This window comes from Aulonocara stuartgranti (assembly GCF_965226115.1).
Source record: "Aulonocara stuartgranti genome assembly, chromosome: 6".
NCBI classification, from domain to species: domain Eukaryota; kingdom Metazoa; phylum Chordata; class Actinopteri; order Cichliformes; family Cichlidae; genus Aulonocara; species Aulonocara stuartgranti.
The window spans coordinates 36,287,419-36,313,963 of NC_138944.1; the positions used below are offsets into that span (position 1 = coordinate 36,287,419).

At 41.6% G+C, this 26,545-nt stretch overlaps 1 protein-coding gene and 1 long non-coding RNA gene across 7 annotated transcripts; both read left to right on the forward strand.

Annotated features, from left to right (window-relative positions):
• The first annotated feature begins 7,037 nt into the window (after positions 1–7,037).
• On the forward strand, positions 7,038–16,394 carry LOC309708866. Of its 6 annotated transcripts, none has more exons than XR_014277358.1 (10): positions 7,314–8,050; positions 8,210–8,339; positions 8,729–8,813; positions 8,892–8,973; positions 11,615–11,673; positions 11,791–11,874; positions 11,970–12,098; positions 12,724–12,806; positions 12,928–13,068; positions 16,048–16,394. It is a non-coding gene; the product is annotated as an uncharacterized lncRNA (long non-coding RNA). The 6 variants fall into 6 exon arrangements; XR_014277359.1 differs by having other exon boundaries at positions 11,796–11,874; XR_014277356.1 differs by lacking the exon at positions 7,314–8,050 and adding an exon at positions 7,038–7,304 and having other exon boundaries at positions 11,615–11,874.
• Positions 16,395–16,484: 90 nt separating this feature from the next.
• LOC309709264 (B-cell receptor CD22-like) lies at positions 16,485–19,866 on the forward strand (the record flags this gene model as incomplete). Its single annotated transcript, XM_082537818.1, has 7 exons — positions 16,485–16,719; positions 16,903–17,163; positions 17,461–17,721; positions 17,818–18,078; positions 18,699–18,789; positions 18,905–18,962; positions 19,088–19,866. Coding segments are annotated over 7 exons (1,188 nt in total), but the record flags the coding sequence as incomplete, so codon positions are not given.
• Positions 19,867–26,545: the final 6,679 nt, after the last annotated feature.

Here is a 26,545-nt window from a genome sequence, read left to right on the forward strand (position 1 = left end):
TATAATCCTTCTCTGGGTGGAATCCAGAAATGGAAATCCAGCTCACCTGCTCACCTCCCGTTCCTGTCCTCTCGGATTGGGTGATTCCTTTGCAATCAATCATCAGAATACTCCCCTGCAGCTTCCACTGGCATTCCCACCCTCCCAGTGACCCTCCTCATATGCCTCCTCACCATGTCCAAGTAAAAGCTCACTCTCTCTTCTATGAACTCAAAAATACACTATATGGCCAAAAGTATTCACTCTTCTGCCTTCACATACACATGTATTTGAGTGAAATCCCATTCTTAATCCACAAGGTTTGTTGTGATGTCAGCCCACCATTTGTAGAACAGCTTTAACTCCTCTGGGGACTTTTCACAAGGTTTAGGAGTGTTTATGGGAGTTTGTGAGGTCAGACTCTGATCTTGGATGAGAAGTCTAATTTCATTTTCTACTTCCACAGCAAACCCACTCATCCATATCTTTTTGAACCTAGTTTTGTGCTGGTGCACAGTTATATTGGAGCAGGAAGAGTCCATCCCAAAATTCATCCGTTGTCTGAATTTTCCTGATATGATGATTTTACATTTCCTACCATTTCATGGCTGAGTTGTTGTTGTTTCCAATCACTTGCAGTTTGTTATAATTCCACAAACAGCTGACTGTGGAATATTTAATAGTTGGGAAATTTCACGACTGGACTTATGAAATTATGGAATATGAGCTTTGATTGAATGAATTAAATGTGAGATAAAAAACCTTGTGGCTGCGAACCCGTTTTATCAGCTACACTGTACACAGTTTTTATGTCAATAAAATGCAAGCCGTACGAAACAGATGCTCGACATACAGTAAGCAACAACAACAAAACTCCCTGGACTTGCACGGTTCTCATTTATTACTCTTATTTCCAAGAAAACATCAAAGTGAGGTGGAAATATATCACGGCACAATGCTGGAACATTCTTTCACAGACACGTTTGAAATCCTGCAGCTGGAAACACATTCATAAACATATGAAGACATTAAATGGATATCAAATTATTACTTAAAGACACAGACAAAAACAGCCACCAAAACAGATTATGGACAGGGCCATAACACCCCCCTTCCCAAGACCAAACATCTCCCCTATAGATGTTTGGCACTCAGGAGTTCAGAAAACCACGCGACAGCGCATCTGCCATTACATTCTCTGTCCCTTTTTTGTGATGGATCTCCAGATTGAAATCCTGCACTAAGAGGGACCATCTCATAAGCCTTTGGTTAGAATTTTGCATCCTAGTCAAAAACATGAGGGGGTTGTAATCGGTGTAAACAATGACAGGTGCTGAACTAGAACCGACATAGACCTCGAAATGCTGTAGAGCAAGCAACAGAGAAAGAACTTCCTTTTCAATGGTACTGTATTTCTGTTGGTGGGAGTTGAATTTTTTTGAAAAGTAACCATTTGGGTGATCAACACCCTGCCTATCCTCCTGCAACAGCACCGCACCTGCACCATCGGCGCTGGCATCCACCTTGAGTTTAAACGGATGTGTGAAAGCAGGGCCGGCCCGTGGCATAGGCCGTATAGGCAAATGCTAAGGGCGCCGGCCATCAGGGGGCGCCACGCCAGTGCCACAAATATTTGGGGAAAAAAAAAAAAAAAGAAAAAAGTTGGTACTATTATTTCTAAATACAAAAAATAATCCCACGTTAATTAAAATGCAAAGTAAAGCTTATTTAATAGAAATATTATTTGTTACAACATTACGCCCCCCCCTCCCCGCACGGTGCGCCCCCTCCCTTCCCGTATCATGGTTCCTTTTGGACGTCACCACAACAAAAAAATCAACACAAGATGTCAAAGCGGCCAAAACTGTCAGGTGCCCAGGGAAGAAAAAAGAGAGAAGAAGAGGAGGAGAAACGAGAAAAAGACAGAGGTAGGTAACGTTAGCCTACATGAAATTATTTGTCTGAATGTGATAGTAACCTAAATTTTTAGCATTAAGCTAATGTTACATGATTCGCTAATTGCTAATCAATAAATAGCTAGTTTAGCCCCCTCCACAATATTAACTGACGTTAAAACAGTTATCAATAAATAGCTAGTTAACTGTTTTAACGTCAGTTAATATTGTGGAGGGGGCTAAATTGTTATGGAAAATAATAATGTAACGTTAGGTAATTACAGTACTCCCACCTTTCCCACCATTCCTCATTTGTATTCATCTTTTAAGCAGGTGTTTTTTGTTTACATTGTTATTGCCTTCTGGTTAGCTAACGTTTACCCTGCAGGTAATAGTCACTTTTCCACCCCTGTATATATTATAGTTGTAAGCCTAGTTGTTAAAGTGCACATCATTAATGTTAATTAAGCAATATCACATGAGAGGGAATGCTGTTTTTTAATATGAGCACTGCTGTGATTCGGTCAAAGATAATCATAACATAACATTCTCATATGATATTATACTGTTACTTTGCATTCTGCTATTCAGCATTTCACTGTAATGATGACAATAAATTGAATCTAATCTAATTTGCATATCAGTTATGATCATACATATATCTCTTTGGTTTTTCATTTATATTATATCATTTCATTTTATTCCTGGAATCATATGTTTTTATTATTAGACTTTAATACTCAGTGGTGTCACATACTCCTCTCTTCAGATGCACTGTTGAAGTTTCTAAATCCCACCCCTGGGCCATCTACCACATCTACCGCTGCTGCCTCCACTTCAGCAGCACAACCCACCAGTGATGCAGCATCAGCAGCACAACCCACCAGTTTTGCAGCAGCATCAAGTGGTGTTCCTGTTGCCTTATTTATATTGTATTTTAAATTTATTTTATCCAACTTGTTGACACGTTTTATTGTATTTATGTATGTAAAATTTATTGTATTTCATATATTCATTTTTTATTTTTTGTATTCATTTATTTATTCATATATTTTTTTATCTTGTTAATTATTCTGATTGTGAATTTGCTTTCTTTAAGTAAAAAAAAAAGGTCAAAGAAAAAGCTATTCGGTTTCTTGTGAGTACATACACTACACTGCCGATGTAGGGGGGCGCCACCTAAAATCTTGCCTAGGGCGCCAGATTGGTTAGGGCCGGGCCTGGCGGCAAGTACTGGTGTGCTGCAGAGGAGAGCTTTGAGAGACTCAAAAGCATTCTGGCATGTGGGGGACCATACGAATGGTTTTGACACACTTGTGAGACTGGTGAGAGGTGCAACTACATCTGCAAAATTCTTACAGAAGCCACGATAATAGCCGGCCATTCCAAGGAACCGGCGAAGTTCACGTCTAGTGCGAGGCACAGGGAAATCTAGGACAGCCTGGATTTTAGCCAAAAGGGGGCGCACCTGTCCCTGACCCACCTGCTTCCCTAGATAAGTCACAGTGGCCTTACCAAAGTCACATTTGGCAAGATTTAGGGTAAGGGATGCCTCTTTTAATCTTTCAAAAATCTCCGTGAGTGTTTCAAGGTGTTCTGACCAAGTCTGTGAATAGGCTACAATGTCGTCCAAGTACACTTCACAGTTTGTGACACCACCTAAGACAATGTGCATAAGGTGTTGGAATGTGGCAGGGGCATTTCGAAGGCCAAAAGGCATGACGGTGGATTGGAGGAAGTGATCAGGAGTGACGAAAGCAGAAATTTCAGATGCACGCGGAGTGAGGGGAACTTGCCAATAACCCTTTAATAAATCCAGTTTGGTGACAAACTTTGCGGAGCCAACCCTATCAACACAATCTTCCATGCGGGGAAGAGGGTAGGAGTCGGGTTTGGTCACACTGTTCACTTTTCGAAAATCAGTACAAAAACGTGGGGTCTTCCTTCGGCACAAGAAGGCATGGGGAACTCCAGGCACTCGAACTAGGGACAGCTAGCCCATTTTCCAGCAAGTAGGAAACTTCTTGCTGAAAAAGAGCACATTGTAAGTGAAGGACTTTGCTCAGCTAAGAGAATTGGTCCTGCTGGAAGAATTCAAAACGTGTCTTCCAGAGAATGTTGTTGTATATATCAATGAGCAAAAGGTGGATTCGTTGTCTAAAGCTGTTATTCTAGCAGATGAGTTTGTGTTGACCCATCGCGTCACGTTTTCAGCTATGCGCCGTGAATGGGCCCCGTTGTCTAAACCTGCAAGGAGTTTGAGGGTTTCTCCTAAGCGTCAAACGCGCCCTGATCAGGTTCCCATGACTGTCCAAGAATGCTTTTATTGCCATGATACTGGCCATCTCATTGCCAATTGTCCGTCGCTCCGTCGCAAAGAGCAAACTCACACATGGAAAAAGCCAAAAAGTGTTGGTTTTGTTCAGTCGGTTTCTACTCCTAATCCCGTCAGGGATGAACCAGGAAATGACAGTCTTGACAGCAGTTACCGACCTTTCATTTCACAAGGGTTCGCCTCACTGACTGGAATAGAGGGGGATCGCGTGCCGATTGTAATTTTGCGCGACACTGGGGCTGCCCAGTGGAAAAGCGCGTTGCCTTTTTCAAGTAACTCGTTTTGTGGTGCTGATGCTCTCGTGTGGGGAGTGAAAATGAGTGTGTTACGAGCGCCGCTGCATAGAGTCTTCCTACAGTCACCTCTCGTTTCGGGCCCGGTAACAGTTGGGGTGCGCGCTCGCTTGCCCGTGCAGGGGGTTACTATGATTCTGGGGAATGATCTAGCCAATGGAAAAGTTTTCCCGATCCCTGAAGTAATTGAAAACCCCGTCGATGATTTTGTTTTTGTTTCTGAGCCTGCTGCTGACAGTCTGCCCTCTGTTTTTCCTGCCTGTATTGTCACACGCGCCCACAAGCGCAAATATGGTGATGTTGAGTTGTCTGACTTTTTTCTATGTTCTGAAGCTGTTCCTGAGACTGCTCAACTGCCTGTGGAAAAAGCTGAAAAATGTGTGTCTGATGAAATGCTACCCGCTACACCTGACCTGTCTTTTGAGGTAAACAAAACAGATTTTATTCATGCGCAACAGAGTGACCCGACTTTGGCCAAATGTTTACTCGCCGCAAATTCCAGTGATCAGAATCCCCGTGTCTACAGCATTGAAAATGATGTGTTAATGCGCAAATGGCATCCTCCCTCATCTAGTGATCTTGGCTGGAATGTATTTCAACAAGTGGTTGTACCGCAAAAATTCCGACCCCAAGTACTCAGCCTCGCACATGACAGTTTCTCTGGACATTTAGGAATTAGGAAAACTTACCATCGTATTCTGCGTCACTTTTTCTGGCCAGGTTTGAAGTCTAAAGTGACCAAGTATTGCCGTTTTTGCCACGTTTGCCAGGTCAGTGGAAAACCCAACCAGGTTATTCCTCCCGCTCCATTGCATCCAATCCCGGCTTTAGGGGGACCATTTGAGCACATAATCATCGATTGTGTAGGTCCGCTTCCAAAAACAAAGTCAGGACATCAGTACATCTTGACTTTGATGTGCACCGCCACATGCTTCCCCGAGGCTATTCCGTTACGCACTATCAAAGTCAAAGCCATTGTCAGAGCATTAGTAAACTTTTTCTCCACTTTCGGTTTGCCTAAATCAGTTCAAATGGACCAAGGGTCTAACTTCATGTCCAAGATTTTCGCTCAGGTCTTAAAATCGCTATCCATCAAGCATCAAAAATCCAGTGCATATCACCCCGAATCACAGGGTGCGCTTGAGCGTTTCCACCAAACCTTAAAAGCCATAATTAAAAGACATTTAACCAATCCTGTTAAATGTCTGGCTGGGCTAACGTTTGGGATCTGAATGGCAGCAGGAGCCTCCGCCCCTGGCGTCATCCGTCCACTGGCAGCTTGTGGAATGGTTGCAGCAGCTTCTGCTCCCGCATCCACCACCAAACCTCCAGTCGCCTCAACCGGCCGAGGTTTCGACTTTGCAAATACCCCCTTATCCACCAGCTGTGCTGTCAGGCACTGCTTAATTTCTGCCTTTTTAGCATGTAAAGGCACACTAACATTAAACAATTCTGCCACCAACAACAAATCTGCCTTTGTGCATCGATCCAACTTATCCATGATGGGTTGCACTGCAAAACCATCCACGTCAAAAGTCATTGTGACTAGATCACCCCCAACACTACAAGAAAACTGCCAACCAAAAACTGCAGACAACCCACAAAACACAATGAGCAAAAAGAATGGCAAAAGAAAAGAGCGGACGAGCCCCCACTTTATGTTACGCCCCAGTCTAGGGGTACAGGAACGCAACATAAGTTTGAAAAGATTGCCCCGCCCTGGTCCCCAAAACCATACACAGAGGGAAAACCAATTTCTTAGTGAATGGTGGTTTATTTCTCTACACTGCAAAATGAAGCTCCGGGGTGAACAAAGGCCAAAATAACAAACAAAACAAGCTAAGTCAGGAGGAGGTGCTATCTAAAACCCTATGTGAAATCAAACATCAAACAAAAGACAAGCACTACACCTAACTCCCTAACTGAAATAAACAGGAGAAAACAGTGCAAGGGAAAACAATAAGGCAGCTCACCCCTTCTGTTCCAGTGCTATTTACAATGTGCTATTTACAATGAAGACTAATGTACACACTATATACAGAACTCAGACAGTCGCAAAAGTCACAGGCACAAATGTCTCAGGTTTTGGAGGCCAGGGTCAGGTCTGCTGCTGCTGTCAGTGGCTGCCCCGGGACAACTGCTGGTGATGGATTTTGCAAAATGATACAATTGTAGGTTTTTATGAAAAATCAGTAATTTCCTGGACGCCGCAGGTCCAAATTCTGGGTTATGGATTTTTCTCTTTTTATTTATTCATTTATTTATTGTGACCAAACGTTTCTATAGACTCAACATTACTTTTAAGAAGGTTGAAATGGAAACAACATGTATTTGTGGCAACTACATATAATCTGTGAACATGGAAACAACTTTATCCCAGAAGGCTGATTCTGATCTGGACGAAGCGTTTTCACTGGGAGAAATGTTTCGTCGCTCATCCAAAATCCATCACAACTGCTGGTGATGGATTTTGAATGCGACCACATGATCAGCGGACCAATCGGCAGCCGTCAGCTCATCCAATCTGGGGCCTGCAAAGACTTAAAGACACAGACAAAAACAGCCACCAAAACAGATTATGGACAGGGCCATAACACAAATATATCAAAGCTGAACTCATTTCCTGTCCATCTGCTTATAACAAGAAACTGCTCTTGTTCTCACACCAAGAAATACAAAATTAGTGACACTTCTGTTTATTTTCAGTTGGCTCATTTGCATATTAGTGCTGTGAACAGGAAGGAAGCTGGTATTTTATAATAGTTGGATTTCTTTCTTGTACTTGGAGAGCACAGCAGAAAGGTATCTCAGTAAAACAGCTCCAATGATCAAAAGATTAAGTTAGAGAAAAAAGCACATGCTGATGTAGCCAGATGGGCTACTCGACTTTCTTTCTCTCTCTCTCTCTCTCCTGCGCTCGTTCTCTTCGCTGGGCAACTAGGTTAATTGGGAACCCACCTGCATATTGATTGCAGGGTGGCGTTAGCCTGTATAAAGCTAAGCCGGTGTTTTTGTTGGATCATTCCTCCCGTGCATTCGGCACAAAGCAGCAGTAAATGCTGGCACACTGCGACGGACTGATCAGCAAGAGCAGATCACATGACAGCTACAGCGTGGCAGTTTGTTCTATTCCGACGTTGCGGAGAGAGGTGCTCGTGTTACCAGTGAGAGTATAGCGCCTCCGGTCCTGGGGGTTTGACTGCTGTATTCCCCTCTCCGTGGCAAATCGCCCAACCTAAATCGGAAGAGTGAAACGCCTTCCCAGCCGCTGTTGTGAGGACTCCTCCTCGGTGGAGCCTGCTGTCTTGTCTCGTCTTGTTTTTAGCTTGTCTTATCTTGTTTTTATTAAGTAGGCTTACCTTTTTCTGGTTCACCTGGTTTTATTCTATTTTATTCTGGACTGTTGCTCGTACCCACGCTTCTGTGATCGGGCTGAAGCGACCCTCTGCCCGAGTGTCGTGCTGGGACTTTAAATCGCCTTGGTTGCCGGTCTCAGCCGGTGGGGAGCCAGACCGACTTGCGATTGAGAATAACTACTACCAGCACGAGTGGTAGTTTGACCCGTGTGTGTGTGTGTGTGTGTGTGTGTGTGTGTGTGTGTGAGATTTCTTTTATTAAAGTGTGTTTTAGTTTTTTATGATCTGTAGCGAGCCTGACGCTCAGTGTCCTTTTATTCTTTTAACATATTTTTCTGTGTTTTATTTCAGTGAACGGAGGACGTGCCAGTGGCCCTGGGACCTCAGGTGGTGGGTCGTTTTCACACTTTCTTTTGTACAGCACTGGGTGGGCTGCAGTGATTTTTCTTTTTGTGATTTTCTTTTGGTTCCACAGCTGCTGGTAAGTCCAAGTTCCATGATTGTTTTATTTTCACTTTAGGACACTGTCAACAATGATGCTACATCTTGGTTTTTAATATTTTATTTATTTTTACTATAAATAAAACTGTTTTAATATTGGAGCCAACCTTCCTCAGTGTGCATCCTTGAATCTGTGCGGCCTCCTTTTATTCCTTTTATCTATTTTGTTTAAATATATTTCCTGGGGGTGAAATTCCCCTAGGTGGCGTTGTCATTTTATTATTTCCTTTTATCTAACCCCGCCGACCACTTGGTCACACTGAGAACAACATTATCTTTATTATTTCACTGAACGAGTGAAGATAATCAAAGTGGATTAATAGTAGTTTTAACTTTTGTGTTTACTTGCATTTGTCCTACTGTGAACAGGAAGGAAGCTGGTACATTTAAACACTTCCTTTATCTGCCTGCAGACCACAGCAAAAGAAATCTTTAGACAACGTCCTTCACATTTGTAAGTAGAACTGTTCTTTGATGGGTCTGATTCCTGGATACATTATTTACCTGCTGACATGTTTCATTGTCTCTGAAGTCACACAGACAGATGAGAGGAGCAGCTATGAGATTAAATACAGCAGTGAGAGGATTTGTTGTCGTCGTTCTCTCTGTGTCAGGTACTGTGTGTCGACATTTACATTCACCGTTTTAAAAGGCAAATGTAGGAAAGTTGAATTAAGTCTTTAAAATCAGGCTTAAAATCAGAGTTGAGAGCAAAACCAAACCAAAATGATATAATTGTAGGTTTTTATGAAAAATCAGTAATTTCCTGGACGCCGCAGGTCCAAATTCTGGGTTATGGATTTTTCTCTTTTTATTTATTCATTTATTTATTGTGACCAAACGTTTCTATAGACTCAACATTACTTTTAAGAAGGTTGAAATGGAAACAACATGTATTTGTGGCAACTACATATAATCTGTGAACATGGAAACAACTTTATCCCAGAAGGCTGATTCTGATCTGGACGAAGCGTTTTCACTGGGAGAAATGTTTCGTCGCTCATCCAAGTGACTTCTTCAGTCTCAGCTGACTGCAGGTTTCCCCAACCTTATAAACAGTCAGTGTAGTGACTAACGCGTTATTAAGGAACCCGTTATAGTAACTACGTTATTATTGTGGTAACGAGCACGGTAACTAGTTATTATGCCAAAATCAGGAACACGTTTATCGTTACTGGGATTTAGATAGGGTCGTTATTCGTTACTTCGTGTGCTGCGTTCGACTTACCTCGGAAATCGGACCATGAACCTGGGAATGTCTCACTCGAGTAAACGGCGTTCTGGTTAGTCGGGATTCCAATATGGCAACGCCCTCGAAAACGGTTGTTTTGCTAGCCCTCTATAAAAACAAATTACTTCTAAACACATATGCAGCTCATCTGCAGTCTGGCGTTACCTACATCTTCCTACCACTTAATCTACCATCATATTTTATTTATCTAGCTATATTATTTTAGTACTTATCATTTAATTTATTTCTCTTTGTGAGGCTGAAAATACTTTTTGCAGTTCAGCTTACAGTTTACACAGAATGGACAAACCTCACTGTGTTCATGTTGAACCATTTTTGCACTATTTTGATACCTACAGCTCCTAAATGGTCTGAGCAAGGGTGTAGATTTGGTTTTGGCATTGGTGGGGACGGATGATTCAACCACCGAACCCTGCCCTGTTTCTTTTTTTTTTTTTTTTTTTTTTGTGTCTTTGCTTCTTGATTTAAAAAAAAAAAAAAAGGAGAAATATACGTGCCTACATGTGCTATTCTGCATGCTTTTAAACCATTTAAAATTACAATTCATAGTTTTATATGTGAATTATATAACGTTAAATTACTATTAAACAAATGACTGACTAAACTATTTTAAGGCTTTAGTTTACTTCCACATTCCATATAAATCAGGTATCACACAAAAATAAAATGGCTTCAAATACAGTCATGACAATAAAAGAATATGGCTTTAAGGACTTAACAACATTACTTCAGTTATAGTACACCAACATCTCTGATACATTAGCACTAAGGGAATACTGAATGTCCATAAAACTACTCATCTAAGATTACCACAAAGTAAAAGATCTCTCAGCAAAATTATGCAACATTTTAGGCACTATTGCCCCGATCAAATCAGTGAGCTGAGATTTTTTATTCTAAACATGAACTACTGTTACAGCTACTGGTGTCCCACACAACAACTCAATGTCCACTATGTGAAGGAGCCAAACACATGCCTTCTCCTCTCGTTAACTGAGATGAACTGCTGGCATATTGGTTTTACATCTATACTGTCCAGTCTCTCCTGGTGGACATACAGCAGCATTGTTTAATCTCATTTGAGTCATTGTTAACCTTAGCCATCTTTTTAGTTTTCTGAGATCACTGAAGCTTCTTTCAGCCTCAGTACATGCGTTTTATCCTCAGATTAAAATTATTATTCTGTGCTTGATGTGCCTCACCTTTGGCCCTGGCTCCTCCCCTCTGACTGCACTAGGACATATTGCCACCTGATAAAATAACACATTGATTCGTGCCATATAAAAAGTGAGACATGTCAATTCAGATTCTTTGTCAAATATACACTAATGAATCAATTTACATCAACAGCCTAACAATTGTTATGATAATAAATACTAGTTAATCTATAGCACCAAATCATCAGTCAGTCACCTGTGACCTCGCCTCTTCACCTCTGTCCGAGCTACAACATGGCAGAGCTACATGACAATAAGAATAAAATGTGGAGCTGCTTCAGTGTTTCTGTCACTTTGTGCAGATCTTGACTCATCAGTAATGTTTGTAGGGTGAGTGCATTTTTTAAAACAATTTGTGCAAACTGCACTACAAGGTGGAATATTTGCAAAATCATGACTACCTCATGATATTTTGTCTCAAAAATTAACCCTATGAATATGTCAGTGCCATTAGGATGAAATTATTGTGTCACCAACATTTTAACGTTAGACATACAATTTTAACAGCCTCTGTAAACTAATATCCTGGCTTGCTCGAGGCTGCCGTTTTCTCTGACATTTTCAATCAAAATTAGAAATGCTACTCTGAGACTGAGCTAACTAATAGTCCTGCATGTTGTGCAGTTAGTTTACAAAACACGTTATTCATGGTTACATACAATTTTAGACTGATGCGGGCCAAAGCCTAGCATAGCCTGTAACGTTATTGTGACGGACACATTTTATGAGTGAACTTGGCTTTAAGTGACTTACAGGTTTCTTTGAAAAATACTTTTTTATATCCAGGTTCTTCCTTGTTGCTGCCATCCTCCTCGTCTCCTTGCAACATCAGTAATGTTTGTAGGGTGAGTGCATTTTTAAAACAATTTGTGCAACCTGCACTACAAGGTGGAATATTTGCAAAATCATGACTACCTCATGATATTTTGTCTCAAAAATTAACCCTCCTCTCCTCCTTGCAGCGCAGGCTTGCTTGCCGCTGCTAAAACTAAACAGAGCTCCCTGAAAGGCACAGCCAATCACATTGGCCATATTTGTCACATGAGGTAGGACTCCAGTAGAGAACGTAATTTAACTCTTTCTGCACCGCTGGGTGAATGAGACATTGACAGATCGCTTTTTTTTTTTTTTTTTCTATCAGGTTTGTTTTTCTTTACTCGAGGAGATCAAATTAATAATCGCTGGATGTTGGTGGGGACACATCCCTTCCATCCATGCCAAATCTACGCCCTTGGGTCTGAGGCACAGTTTAATGTTGACACTGCTAAAAGTAAACTTTCTACCCATTTCAATGGCAAAAATAAATCTACCTTTCTGAGTTTCTGCTGATGAATTGTGCTGTAACAACTGTTGCTGTGCAAGATGCTGCAGAAACACTGAAAAGCACCACAATAAACCAACTCTGCCAACCACAAGTGTAATATGTGTAGTATGTAACACACACAGAGCAACCCTCTGATGTCTTTTCTGAAGCTGCCGTGTGTATTAACCAGTTTGCATTTTCAATATTCATGTGTAACTTGATAATCTGCAAATGTGCATTTGTTGAATTTGTCTGCAATAAAAAGTTGAACCTGTCTCGTCATGCTTCTTCTGCCAATATCAAGAGACGGGCAGAGCTCTATTGTCTACTCTATGCTATCAAGGTTATTATGTACACTGTGTTTAGTCAGCAGATCATACGGGCACCTACACACACATTTAAACTATAATGAATATGCAAAGAAGATAACCAGGAATTAGCTTTCACAGTTCATGTGTGCTTTTCTCAGCACTCGTGGTTCAGACCACGCTCATTTTTAACTCTGACCTCATTTTGAGCTCAGCTCTAATTCTGTAAAGTGTTGTGAGTCCATCTCACACACTTGTATCACATCAAAAAAATTTGTTCACAGATTGAAAAAGGCTTCCTGCCACAGAGAGCATCTCCTGGATGACTAAGACGTTGTAAAGAATATCAGACACGCTGTCACTGCTGGTAAAACTGCAGCTTTGCTGTCTTGAAGTTTTATCCACTTGCATCTGGTTAACCATGTATGCAAATAAGGAGGAAGATGAGAGGGTGTCATTTTTTAACACTTCACTTCTGTATCTTAAAGACTGGGATGAGTCGACTTCTGCTTTACAGAAAGGACTGTCAGTTATCTACTTGCATTTTAACGGCTCACACAGAGCAATGAGAGGAGCAGCTATGAGTGTAATAACAGCAGTCAGTGGATTTGTTCTCCTCACTGTGACAGGTTGGTCTGCTGTGAGTAATTCTACTTTGAGTAACCAAATGTGACAGAAAATATAATTCAGACACTGATTTGTTTTCAGGTGAATGTATTTTTCTTCCATCTGTAAAATGATGCTGTGTGAAACATCGTCTGTCCTTACAGCTCTGCAGCTCCAGCCTTCTGTCTCCATTCTTGAATGTTTTTCTTTGCACTGTTAACACTCAGCAGTTCAGAGTTTTACAGTCTAATCATTTTATCTGCGTTTTATTCCAGTGCCATAAATCTGGACACTAATGATGTTTGGGTGAAAGACCCAATAATTTAGTCTAATTATTATAAATCATCTGTCGTCTTAGATTCACAGAATGTATTTGTTGTGTTTAAGTGGATTTCCTCAGGATGAACATGGCTGACGTTTATCAGTGTGAACTGTTTGTTCCTCTTTTTGTTTTCATGCTGACAAAACCCAGACTAGCAGTCTCACTTCACCTCTTTCCTTTTTTCTTTGTCTACATAAAGACCAAATTGTAAAGTCATGGCTGCCATTGACTAAGTGATAGTGACACTACAGCCACTTCTAGCTGCTCTGTAAAATGAATGAGTCATTTAACGTTTAACAAAACTTTATCTGTGAAATGGAATTTTTTAGCTCGTTACACAGAAAAGCCAACATGTAACGTCCCCATATGAGAACATGTCTCTGTGTCTGTGTTTGTGTCCTTCTTTGTGGTTCTGCTGAAGTGTCTCTATGTGTCAGTGTGTCTCTCGTTATATAAGTGTCATTGGGTGTAATTTATCCTAGAAGTTCCTTGTGTAAGAAATTGTTAATTCCATAGACTACATTTTTACTTTTTATTCTTTACCCTTTAAATCAGAATGAGGTCCAACTACTTTTATCTGTTTTATTTATTTATTATTTTACTTTCTTTTCAAAATCCTGTCCTGTTCTCCTATGTTTTCCATTTTATTTCTGTTTATTGTGTTTCATTTTGGTCAACAGTGGATGTTTTAAGTGTGTGCTAGAACTCAATTTGACTAAACTACCAAAATACTCCATTAGGCTTATTTTGGGTCTAACCACTGCTCTTCAGTAGTGCTTAGAGTACTACAGTAGTGATTAGTGCCTTTCTGTTTTGGAGTGTTTCTGAGTTAATAATTGATTATCTAAAATGTACCCTTTCATAACAAAAACTCTGATACGGACTGTGTAAGAATCTATATCATTGCAGTGACGGGCATGTCACTGCAACCCCCTCTGGCTTTTGCTCCACGGCTGCGGGGTGACCCTTGGGCTCTCCTCAGCTCTTTCATGGACAGTGGCACAGTTGTCCCTCCAGTTAATGTCCCATTAAAAGAGCCATAAATGTAATAAAAAGAGTACTTTAGGACCATGGTTGCCTCGATTTTTATTTCTTTCTTCTTCTTTGTGGTTCCGTTCGTCGCCACTCTGCCCGTGTAACCAGTATGTAAGAAAAATAACAAAAGATGGCCAATTTTAGAAACTTAAGGAATGGTAGGAGCCAAGAGGATGGGTAACCACAAGGAAAACACAACCACAAGATGTTGAAACTGCATCTCATTGTATTAAAATATTGTAAACTGTATTACAAGCGCCTTGAGGCGACTTTTGTTGTGATTTGGCACTATATAAATAAAATTGAATTGAATTGAATTGAATTACAACCAACAACAGTAGCGAATACAGCGTGCGTGCACGAATACCAAAAAAATATAATAAAGTAAAATGAATTCAGACCTGGGTCTTTTCAATGTCAGTGTTGTCCAGTTCAGGCCTGTTGGGTGATCTGGGCACTTTACTGGTGTGAAACCAGTCCAACAATCAACGTATGTTTTGCACATTTTGTTCTGCCACAATCGGACTGCAAGATTCAGTTCCATATGAGCTGTGCCTCACCATCCATCGCAATGGAAGATCATCATTCTTCTGTTGATTTCCAGAAGGTCTGTGGAAGTTCTCTGTGGACTCTGTTTCTTGATATCCAATTAAAAAAAACAACCTTACCAATGCAAAGCACCGTGTATTCACAAAAAACAGGTTTCCAGATGTAGCAGCTGACCGAACAGACCTCAGGCTTCAGCCGCTATCCAGCCTGAATAGCAACAACATTCCTTTAGCATTGTAGGTACACCTTTAGCGGGTGTAGCGCTAAGCAGCTTTACCAGTGTAAACAGACAGGAAACAGCTAAAGGCGGGACAACAAATCCGATTGGTTAAAAATGAAATCGTCCATCAAGGTCAGAAAATAATGATCATTAAACACAACAGAATATATAACAAAACAAAAAGTAACAAGGCTTTCAACCCAACGATAACTTACTTTTATACAAGTTTATACAATTATTCAAAATTTAGTTGTGCTTTATTTTTTTTTTTCTTTTTCTGATTTTGAAGATTTTAGACTGAAATACATTAAACTACATGAGCAATAATTCCAACAAAGGTTTCTACTCTTATGTGTTTGTTACTGTTACACGTGCTTCTCCTCTCCCATGTCCTCTCCTGTCTCCATCATCAGTGCTAACCATCTCCATGCTGCCTTCACTCTCATACGATGGCTGAAATATGTTTAAATTAATTTCAAGCTCATCTTACCTTGTGCACAGAGCAACAGTGGGTCAATGCAGTCAACTCTAGCAGCCTGTAACTTCTACACATTTACCTTTATCATCAGCAAATCATTTTTCATTATAGTTTGTTTTATTCTAACATTAAGTGAGAGTCTAATTATCTGTCCAAATGACAACAGTAACTGCAGATTCTCATTACACTCGGTCTACAAAGCAGCTGCTCTCACTCAGTTCCTGCCATCTAATGTGAAGATCAGATGAATCTTTAGCTGAAAATAAAAACCTGCAAACTTTGTTTTCCATGACATGAAGCTGAAAATGTAGCCTACAGAAAAATACTAATCCAAATGAGTCTGTTTAATTTTTGTTAATCTAACTTTATTTTTTGTTATGATGTGCTCTGTGTTACAGTCGTTCTGGGTCAGTATGGCTGGGGAGTGACTTACACTTCTACTCAGATCTGTGCTGTAAAAGGATCCACAGTGGAGATACGCTGCACCTTCACATACCCATCGACTATAAATGGAATAAGAGTTGACAAAAAATTCTGGTTCATCAGAGACGAAAATAAGGAACCTGTGGACCTGAAAACAGAGTCAGAGTACAAAAACCGTGTTCAGTATCAGTGTAAAAACAACGACTGCACTCTGAGAATCACAGACCTGAGAGAGAGCGACTCAGCCGAGTACAAGTTCAGATTCATAACAAACGATCCAAGAGGGAAATATTCTGGTGTACCTGGAGTCACTTTGACAGTCACAGGTAAAATAATTTTCAGTGGAAGTAACTTTAAACATTTATAAGCTTTGCAGTATGTTGAGAGTTTGTTTTAATATAATATCTGGTAATATCCACAGCTCCAGGTACATGTGAGGAGATCAACAGTAAACTCTTATTCTAACTGGAAAGAGCTGACATGTCACAACAACTGTCAGCTACCTGATCAATCTTCCTACATCTGGTACAGGAATGGACACAAACTTTCATCAGACGAACAATATTTACACCTCAACACATTTGATTCTGCAGACAGTTTTCACTGTGCTGTGAAAGGATATGAGCAATTCCCTTCTCCAACAGTGTGTGAGTTCACTACTTTTTGTTTCATTAAGAGAATTATATTTAATTTTTCTTTATTTACGTGAATGTGTCTGTATGTTAGTTTTAGTCAGAGGCCTTTCTTTTGGGAGGTTTACAATGTTTTCTTTTTAGAATATAAATTTCTAAAATTTGGTTTTGTTGTGATTCTTATGTTTCCTCCTCCAGATGCTCCAAAGCTTCCCTCTGTGTCAGTGAGTCCCTCTGCTGAGATAGTGGAGGGCAGTTCAGTGAATCTGACCTGTAGCAGTGATGCTAACCCAGCACCTAGTTACACCTGGTACAAGGAGGATGTCATCAACCCTCTCAGTTACCAAAACCAACATGTTTTCAGCTCCATCCTGCCCTCTGACTCTGGAAAGTATTACTGTACAGCTGATAATGACCTGGGACAAAAGAGATCTGAAAGCAGAAACATTGATGTGAAATGTGAGTAAAATAAATATATTTTTAAGTACATTGTCTTAGTTTAGGATGTGGTATGTTTTCTGTGTTCTGATGAGTTGCAAAACAATATATTGTATTTGTATTTTATTTATATTTTACACAATTTTGTCACACTTTTTTGGACTAAAGGTTATTTAGGATTTTTTTATTTGTTCTGTGAATGTCTTTTAATAAATATAACACATCAATGTACTCTTTTACGTATGTAACTTAGTTTTTTCATTAACAGTGTGTGTGTAAGACACTGATAATTTACATTAAACTCTTATATATTAACAGATGCTCCAAAGCTTCCCTCTGTGTCAGTGAGTCCCTCTGCTGAGATAGTGGAGGACAGTTCAGTGACTCTGACCTGTAGCAGTGATGCTAACCCAGCACCTAGTTACACCTGGTACAAGGACAACAAAGTACTGGCAACAGGACAAAAGAATGTTTATCACTTTATCTCCATTAAATTGGAGAACAGTGGGAATTATTCCTGCAAGTCTGAGAATCAGTATGGACAGAAGAACTCTACGTCTCTATCCATAGATGTTCAATGTTAGTCTTTTTTCAGTGCAGATCTCTAAAAAAATAACACTTGGTAACATTAATAGAATGTAATTATATACATGTTTTTTATTTAATGTTTGCTAGATGCTCCAAAGCTTCCCTCTGTGTCAGTGAGTCCCTCTGCTGAGATAGTGGAGGGCAGTTCAGTCACTCTGACCTGTAGCAGTGATGCTAATCCAGCAGCTAGTTACACCTGGTACAAAGACAACAAAGTACTTTCAACGGGACAAAAGGATGTTTATCACTTTATCTCCATCAAATTGGAGAACAGTGGGAATTATTCCTGCAAGTCTGAGAATCAGTATGGACAGAAGAACTCTACGTCTCTATCCATAGATGTTCAATGTTAGTCTTTTTTCAGTGCAGATCTCTAAAAAAATAATAACCATTTTTAAGGATTGATAAAGCCATCCTCTGTACCTGCTTAGAGTACAGGGAGGCTAAACAAGACTGTGGCTCACCTATCAGACGACTGGACCATCTCACTATCTGATTTAAAGAGTTTTTCTCTGTGACAGAGGTCTGAGCAAACCATGCCACCAAACAAAAGGATAAAACAGACTCAATAAAAGAACGATAAAACAAAGTTAAAATTTTTTGGTCAATGTGGAAATGAACAAGTTTCCTAAGGCAATAAAGGTGCTGGTGACCCTTTTTACAAACTGATTTGCAATTTTGATCAAAGTTCAGTTTTTCATTTATTATGGTCCCAAGATATTTATATGATTGCACTTGCTCTATTTTCTGACCTTTAATTAAAGTGACTCCGTGCCCATTTTGTTGTTTCCTAAAATATTTTAGATATGTTCAGCTGGAGATAAGATAAATAGTTATTTATTCATTCATTTTAAAGGAAAAACGTTTGTATGAGTGGATTATGACAATAAATAACTAATAGCATCACCTGGCAAACAATCTAATCTCACTGCTGAGAAATCTCTGCCATGTATTTGTCTCTGTTTTAGGGAAATCCAAAATAATAATCATGAATATCATCAGGCTGACTCTGGTGGTCCTGATCCTGATTCCTCTGCTTGTCTTGAGTCTGTTGACGAGGTAAAACAATACAAACACTTTACCCCTCTTTTATTTTCCCATTAGACCCTTAGCTTGAAAGTTGAAAGTTCATAACATTTATACTAAAGTTGTTTTTTTTTTTTATTATATCCAGGAGGAAGAAGCGCATCATCTTAAAAACTGAACCAAATGAACCTGTAGAGATGACTGAGGTTTGTTTATTTGCATTATTGGAGTTGGCGCAAATGCCACTCAGCAAATGACTTATTATGAAATACATGCACATGTTTTATGAGTGAAGCTGTTTCAGTCTGAGCATTTAATCTCTCTTCATTAGGTATACTCTCATCCTGACTGAATCCCGATGAATCGTCAAAGGCTCTGACTGCAGCACAGACAGATGACAAGGAGGAGCAGGAACAGCTGGTGTCAAGTCCAGTCAGGTTACAGCAGGTGTTCAGTTCAAGTGTCACAAACAGCCCTTTTGTGTGTTAGACCATTAAAACTAAAATGTTTGCTTAATAAAACAAAGACTGCCACAATTTAAAATGTCTTCTTCTTCATGTATGAAACCTGCGCTGAGCAGCCTGTGGTGTTTTTCCACAGTCAGCCAATCTAATGTCATTACAAAGAAATCTGAGCTTATACTCTAAATAAATATAAAAAAAAAAAAAAAAAAAAAAAAAAAATACAGAGACAGTACTGGGAGTTCTTTTTCTGTGCTTTGCTCCATAATCAAAATGATCAACAATTTCTATTAATTTACAGAAATGTTTGTGCCCACTATGAAAGACACCGAGATGCTTTTGTTTAATGGTATCATTTATACAAAAAAATAATGTCAATCTTCTGTTATTCATTTCAGCAGTTCATCCTTTAATGCTTTCTGTCTCTTACTTCGGTGCAGTGTGGCAGACAGTGGGTAGAGTGAGCGATATGTTTGACACAGCTGAGACTGTCAGGGCTCTGTGTGCGGGCAGGCAGAGAGGAGGATCCAAATGCAGGACTCGGAAAACGGAATGCAACTCAAAAACCTCAGCTTTATTGCTGGCCAGAAAACAAAACATGAAGTGAGGACTGAACACCGAAACCAAAAACACACAGGCATAATCTGAGGGTACGACGCAACACTGGGCATGGGAAAACACAGGGCTTAAACTGAAACACAAAGTACCAGAGAAACAAAGAATAATCCATGATGCAAAAGTGAACCAAAACATAATAAACTCAAAATACTGGGTCCAACGGACCCAGAACCGTGACAGTACCCCCCCTCAAAGGGCTGGCTCCCGACAGCCCCAAACAAAAAAAGCACAAAGCACCAGGCCAGGGCGGGTGGAGGGGGTCCAGGACGGAGGGACAGAGACCAAACAAAAAACAAGGAGCTCTAGAGTCCACGACAAGTTCAGGGGGCCGACCGTGCACACGGCAACGGCGGCGACGGGCGAACAGTTCCGGAGGCCGACCACTTGGAAGGCAGTGGCGGCCACTGAGCAGGTCCGGAGGGCAGCCGCGATGCCAGCAGCGGCGACAAACCTTTTCCGGAGGCCGTCCCCGAAGGCCATGAGGCCACCTTATAGGCCTGGAAAATGGCCGGCAGAGGCTAGGCGGAACAGGTCGAGCTGGCTCTGACGGCGGTGTGGCAACCGCAGGACCAGGCGAGGCTGAAGACGCGGAGGCCGGACCAGGCGAGGCTGAAGACGCGGAGGCCGGACCAGGCGTGGATGACGGCAGCGGGACGGCTGCGGAACCTGACGGCAGCGGGACGGCTGCGGAACCTGACGGCAGCGGGACGGCTGCGGAACCTGACGGCAGCGGGACGGCTGCGGAACCTGACGGCAGCGGGACGGCTGCGGAACCTGACGGCAGCGGGACGGCTGCGGAACCTGACGGCAGCGACGCTGCAGGCGGTGATGCAAATGGTGATGATGTGAATGCTGTAGGCGGTGGCGTGAATGCTGCAGGCGGTGATGTGGATGCAGGCAACGGTGTAGGAGTCACAGGGGATGATTCAGCAGATGGTAGCTGAACAAACTTCCCCGGACCGCCAGCAGATGTGAGGATATGCTGGCTGGGTCCTCCAGGACCCTCAGCTAACGAGGCGTGGTGCTGGGTGGGCTCCTCGGGCCCCCCAGCAGACGTGGCTTGAGGCTGGACGGGTTCTCTCGGGCCCTCCAGCAGACGTGGCTTGAGGCCGGACGGGTTCTCCCGAACCCCCAGCAGACGAAACCTGAGGCCGGACGGGTTCTCCCGAACCCCCAGCAGACGAAACCTGAGGCCGGACGGGTTCTCCCGAACCCCCAGCAGACGAAACCTGAGGCCGGACGGGTTCTCCCGAACCCCCAGCAGACGAAACCTGAGGCCGGCTGGGTTCTCCCGAACCCCCAGCTGACGAAACATGAGGCCGGCTGGGTTCACCCGAACCCCCAGCTGACGAAACATGAGGCCGGCTGGGTTCTCCCGAACCCCCAGCTGACGAAACTTGAGGCTGGACGGGCTCCTCGGGCCCTCCAGCTGGAGTAGATGCAGGGCCAGAGGCAATAGGGACCCCTGACTGAGGGTGGAGATGAGAGGCTGATTTAGCAGAAGACAAAGCTAACGATTCCTGCACTAGCTGCGCTACTGACTGGGCCATGGACTGTAATAAAGTCTGCAAAAAGTCTGATTGAGGTAGCGACTGAGCCATGGATAACTGAACTTGAGGTGATAGTGGTGGTGGTGGAGTTGGTGACTGGGCTACAGACGGCTGCTGACCAGGTGACACTGGAAACTGTGCTACAGACGGCTGCTGACCAGGTGACACTGGAAACTGTGCTACAGACGGCTGCTGACCAGGTGACACTGGAAACTGTGCTACAGACGGCTGCTGACCAGGTGACACTGGAAACTGAGCTGAAGGTGGCTGCTGATCGGAAAACTGAGCTGAAGGTGTGGAAATGAAAACTGCACCAGTCCCTACTACAGGTGAGAATGGAAGTGTGGTTGGATGATGATGGCGAGGGTTGCATTTCTTCCTCAGGGACGGATCAAATGATTTGGTGATAAACCGTGGCAAAAAATGCTGCTGTCGCTGAGAGTACCAAGTGGCGAGGGCCTCCAGGAGAACGGCTGAATCTTCTTTCCCTGGGCCGCCCATGCCAAACAGTTCAAAGGCTAGCCTCGCTCTTAGAGCTGTTATCATTTGCTTAAGTCCGTTTATGTGCAGAAAACTGACGGTGGAGGCAGTAGACGACAAGAAATTATCAAAAAACACTACCTCCATATGCCTCGTGTAGGGGCTCGCAGCGTGGATTATCCTCCGACAGTAATCCCATAGGTGCGCGAGATTCTCTCCCTTAGAGGTGAAAAGTGAGTCCGCTGGATCCATACTGGTCGCGTCGTTCTGTCAGGGCTCTGTGTGCGGGCAGGCAGAGAGGAGGATCCAAATGCAGGACTCGGAAAACGGAATGCAACTCAAAAACCTCAGCTTTATTGCTGGCCAGAAAACAAAACATGAAGTGCGGCCTGAACACCGAAACCAAAAACACACAGGCATAATCTGAGGGTACAACGCGACACTGGGCATGGGAAAACACAGGGCTTAAATACACAGGGTAGTAATGAGGAAATGGGCCACAGAAGGGAGACACAGCTGGGAGAGATCAGGGCTAACGAGACATGGGGAACAAAGCTGCACACACCAACATAAGACAAAGTCTTTCACAATAAAACAGGAAACATGAATCACAACTCAGAGACATGGACTCAACACAGAGACAGAAAATGAAACATGGAACTGAACTATACATGAAACCACCATTCCTAAAACATGGATAATAGAAACATGAAACTCTAATAATGATAATAATAATAATAATAATAATAATAATAATAATAATAATAATAATAAACATCACAACAAGAGAATGAGAAACAATCCAAAACACCAAGATAACTGAAACACAAAGTACCAGAGAAACAAAGAATAATCCATGATGCAAAAGTGAACCAAAACACAATAAACTCAAAATACTGGGTCCAACGGACCCAGAACCGTGACAGAGACTCAGGCTAAAGATATTTAGCCTGAAAGTTCCCACATCATCATATTTAGTCAAAACAAGTTAGCATGTATTTGTTTTGTTATCAAAAGTGTTTTTATTCAAGATACATTTTAGAAAAAAAAATGACGATGGAAGGATCTGTAATTCTTGTACATAACTGTGAAATCCCTTCAAGTCATTCTCACTCTCAGCCTGATGAACCAAAAATACATTTGTTTTTCTACCTTCTTTGTTATTTTGATCATTAAGTGGTGCTTAATGCTGGGAACCACTGTAAATTATGCCTTTGCATTTTTATTATGTCCTTGGTAAAGATTTAAAATTAAATGTAAAAATGTTGCTTTGTATGTAAGAATTTGCATGTAAGGCTGTAAACATAAATACAGAATTGGAAAGACTTCAGGTTTTATTCTCACACTGAAACATCTCTGGCTTGTTTTGTTAAAAAGAAATGAGTTTGACAATGTTGTGGGTCTTCTCCTGTATGTGGTACGGGTCATATCACTGTCAGCTATTTTCACTGACTGAGTATTTTTAAAACAATTTTTACTTTCCTCTTTTGGACACAACTTTCTAACATTGTGGTTCAGGTCAGACACTTTAAGACTCACATTAACTCACATCAATAACAGGGAGTTTTAAAGTAAACATAGAATTTATGTGGAAATGACAGAAAAAGCGAGGCAGTGCCTCAAAGGAATGAATGGCCACACCTGCCATTCACAGCGAATAGCTGCACAAGTTTATGTCGATCATGTTTGTTTGAAAAAAGCATGCAAATGTCAGGGAAAGATTCCCCTCTCTCTGCCATCTGTTACGATCATCTTCCACCCTCACTTATAATTGTGCAAAATGATATTTTTGCACAATGTGCACGGGCACATTGTGGTATGTGCCTGACATTGTATCTGATATAATTGCTGATTATTTAAACTTAAACTCTCAAAGATGGAACCTTATACTATTTAAAAATGAAGATGAATATCCTTCCTCGTCTTTTATATATTATCTTTTATATATTTTTGAACACTGTCGGTAGAAGTAAGTGATAATGAGTTTACAGAGTGGGACAAATAGATTTCCTAATTCATCTGGCAGGTTATGAAACCTAGAATCATTTCAGTGTTCTGCAGCAAGGATAAGAAAGAGGAGGGATGACTCTACCATGCTTAAGAAACTACTACCTTGCAGGACAACAAAGACTACAAGGATAATGGAAAAAATCTGAATTTGAATTATGCACCAATATTACACTTCAAGCAGTTATTGCAGATGGATTTCCTGCAGACAAATTAGACATAAAATTGAACTGGAAAAGTTTTACATTGAAATTATGGCAGAAAGTTGTCAAATTATATAAAATACAAATTATGCTGAAACTTTCAGATGGTGCACATATGATGAGACTTTTTCCCTAAAACCATTTGAATCCTGGATAAAGAAAGGACGACTTACATTTCATTCTCTCCAAAGGGTTTAAAACAGGGGTGTCAAACTCAATTGCACAGGGGGCCAAAACTTAAGGCACGCTTTAGGTCGGGGGCCAAACAAGATAAACATTTATTGAACACAGAAAAACAATGTTTTTTAAACATAAATATGAATAAAAACAGACAGGAATATTATTCCAGATTAAATAAACTTAAAAAAATAAACTTTAACTTTAAATATTTTGCTCTTCATAAAACTATATCCTGTCAAAATTATACAATTTAGAAATATTAATGATAGGTTTGTAGCGTAAACTTATTCGCTGGAACGTTAAGGACAATTTGATTACACAGCAAAAGCAAGACACAAGTAGGCAAAGTTCTTCGTGTTACTCATGCATGAGGGAGAGAACTACGACAAGCGACGTTCCTTCACTTGACCCCAGTCGCCCTCGTCCGCTTCCCCGTAACATTGTTCTTTTATTGAGCTCACATGAACATACATAGGTTCATTAACATATGACGTATACATACACACAAAGAGTACCTTGCCTGTGCGTTGTGTAAGTATGTGTGTATGTGTGGTGGGTCAGTGTGTGACCCCATAAATGACTTCCCTAAACCTGCTGGTCTGTAAGTCCAGCAGTTCATCTAAACCAGGGGTAGGCAGCGCCAGGCCTCGAGTGCCGGTGTCCTGCAGGTTTTAGATCTCACCCTGGGTCAACACACCTGAATCAAATGATTAGTTCATTACCCCTGGAGAACTTCAAGACATGTTGAGGAGGTAATTTAGCCATTTGAATCAGCTGTGTTTGATCAAGGACACATCTAAAACCTGCAGGACACCGGCCCTCGAGGCCTGGAGTTGCCCACCCCTGATCTTTTGTCATTTTTTAAGGCTATACGGCGTATATATATCTTCAGCTCTACACCACTTGTCAACATTTTCAGTGCAGGCTTCATTTCATACACACACATTAGCCTTAGCATCCATGTCACTCTGCTGCAACAATATAAAGTTGGTAAAGGTGTTAGCAATCATTTTATTCACCATCGATCTTACACATGGCAGGATGCAACCTATAACCAAGCAAAACAATGCCAACAATGTAAGAATGGGAGTCAAAACTTTAAGAACATATTCCACCATGGTCCAGATGTCAACCAGGCTATCCAGCCTTGTGACGCGTCTCCTCCTGATGTGTGGTCTGCCACATATTTCTGCAGAGCAGTTAAGTTCTGCAGTGCCTCGTAGATGTCCCTTCCAGTTGTTCCCATCACTGTCCACAGGACCAGAGTCCAAATGTATGTAGAATGACATTCAAACATGGGTCTCAGCTATCTTGAAAGCTGCAGGCCTCAGCCCTCGTCAGCCCTCCTGTTTTATGGCCTTTATCAACCCCCATCACCTCACTTCAGGCCTTTATCTTGTGGGGGATACTTATGACTCCTCAGTTGTCCATCCTCTCCAGGAAAATTCCTCTGTGGAAAGGGTGTTGGATCCAGTCATCTTACTGTTCTTATGATCCCAGCAGTCTTCAGAGTGTCATCGTATGCATAGTACAGTGACACAGCATTAGGTGATGTTCATAGGAAACTGCTGTCATCACCTCCACAGCTTCTGGTTCCTGTGCTTTTCACAGAATCATGATGCCATCCTCGAACTCCCTCTGCGCTGTCGATGGAGCGTGGCACGCTCCCCTCATCCTTCAGGTTCCCATCTGTTGTCCACAATCTCCTCTGTTGGCCTCTGGAAAGCCCCCTTGGCACAGCTCTCATTCCAACGCAGTTTCGTGGTCCCCATCCAGCTCGACCTTTGACCTCAACCACTGCCTGGGCTGTCAGCTATGCCTGGAATGGTTCTTGCTTCTCACTGGGCCTCTGAAGATTTCTCAGGAGATTCCTTTCAGCAACACTCTGACTGCTGCACCTATATTTCCTTGCTAGGAGGAAAAACGTCTATTTGGAAAGCATGTCAACCATCATCAAATGACACTCCTTAGTTCAGTGAACTTCACTTATAGGCCATCAAAGCCTCATCTGAACATGGATGCAACACTTTGCATAGGCTCAATACCTGTAAATGAACTGTTAATCACACAAATCACTGCAAAAATCCTAATTTAGAAAACATAGTTTCATGTAATTCATGTAATTCTGGACCCCTCCTCTTGACGCATGGACACTCCCATGAGTCAACTCATCAACCCTAGATTCCTGTCTTAAAGAAAAAGGTTAGCCAGAGCATGTCCCAGGCAACATCAAGGCGTCTCCTCCTCTGGAGCAGCACCACCCCGGACCTATAACACTGCAATAAAAAAT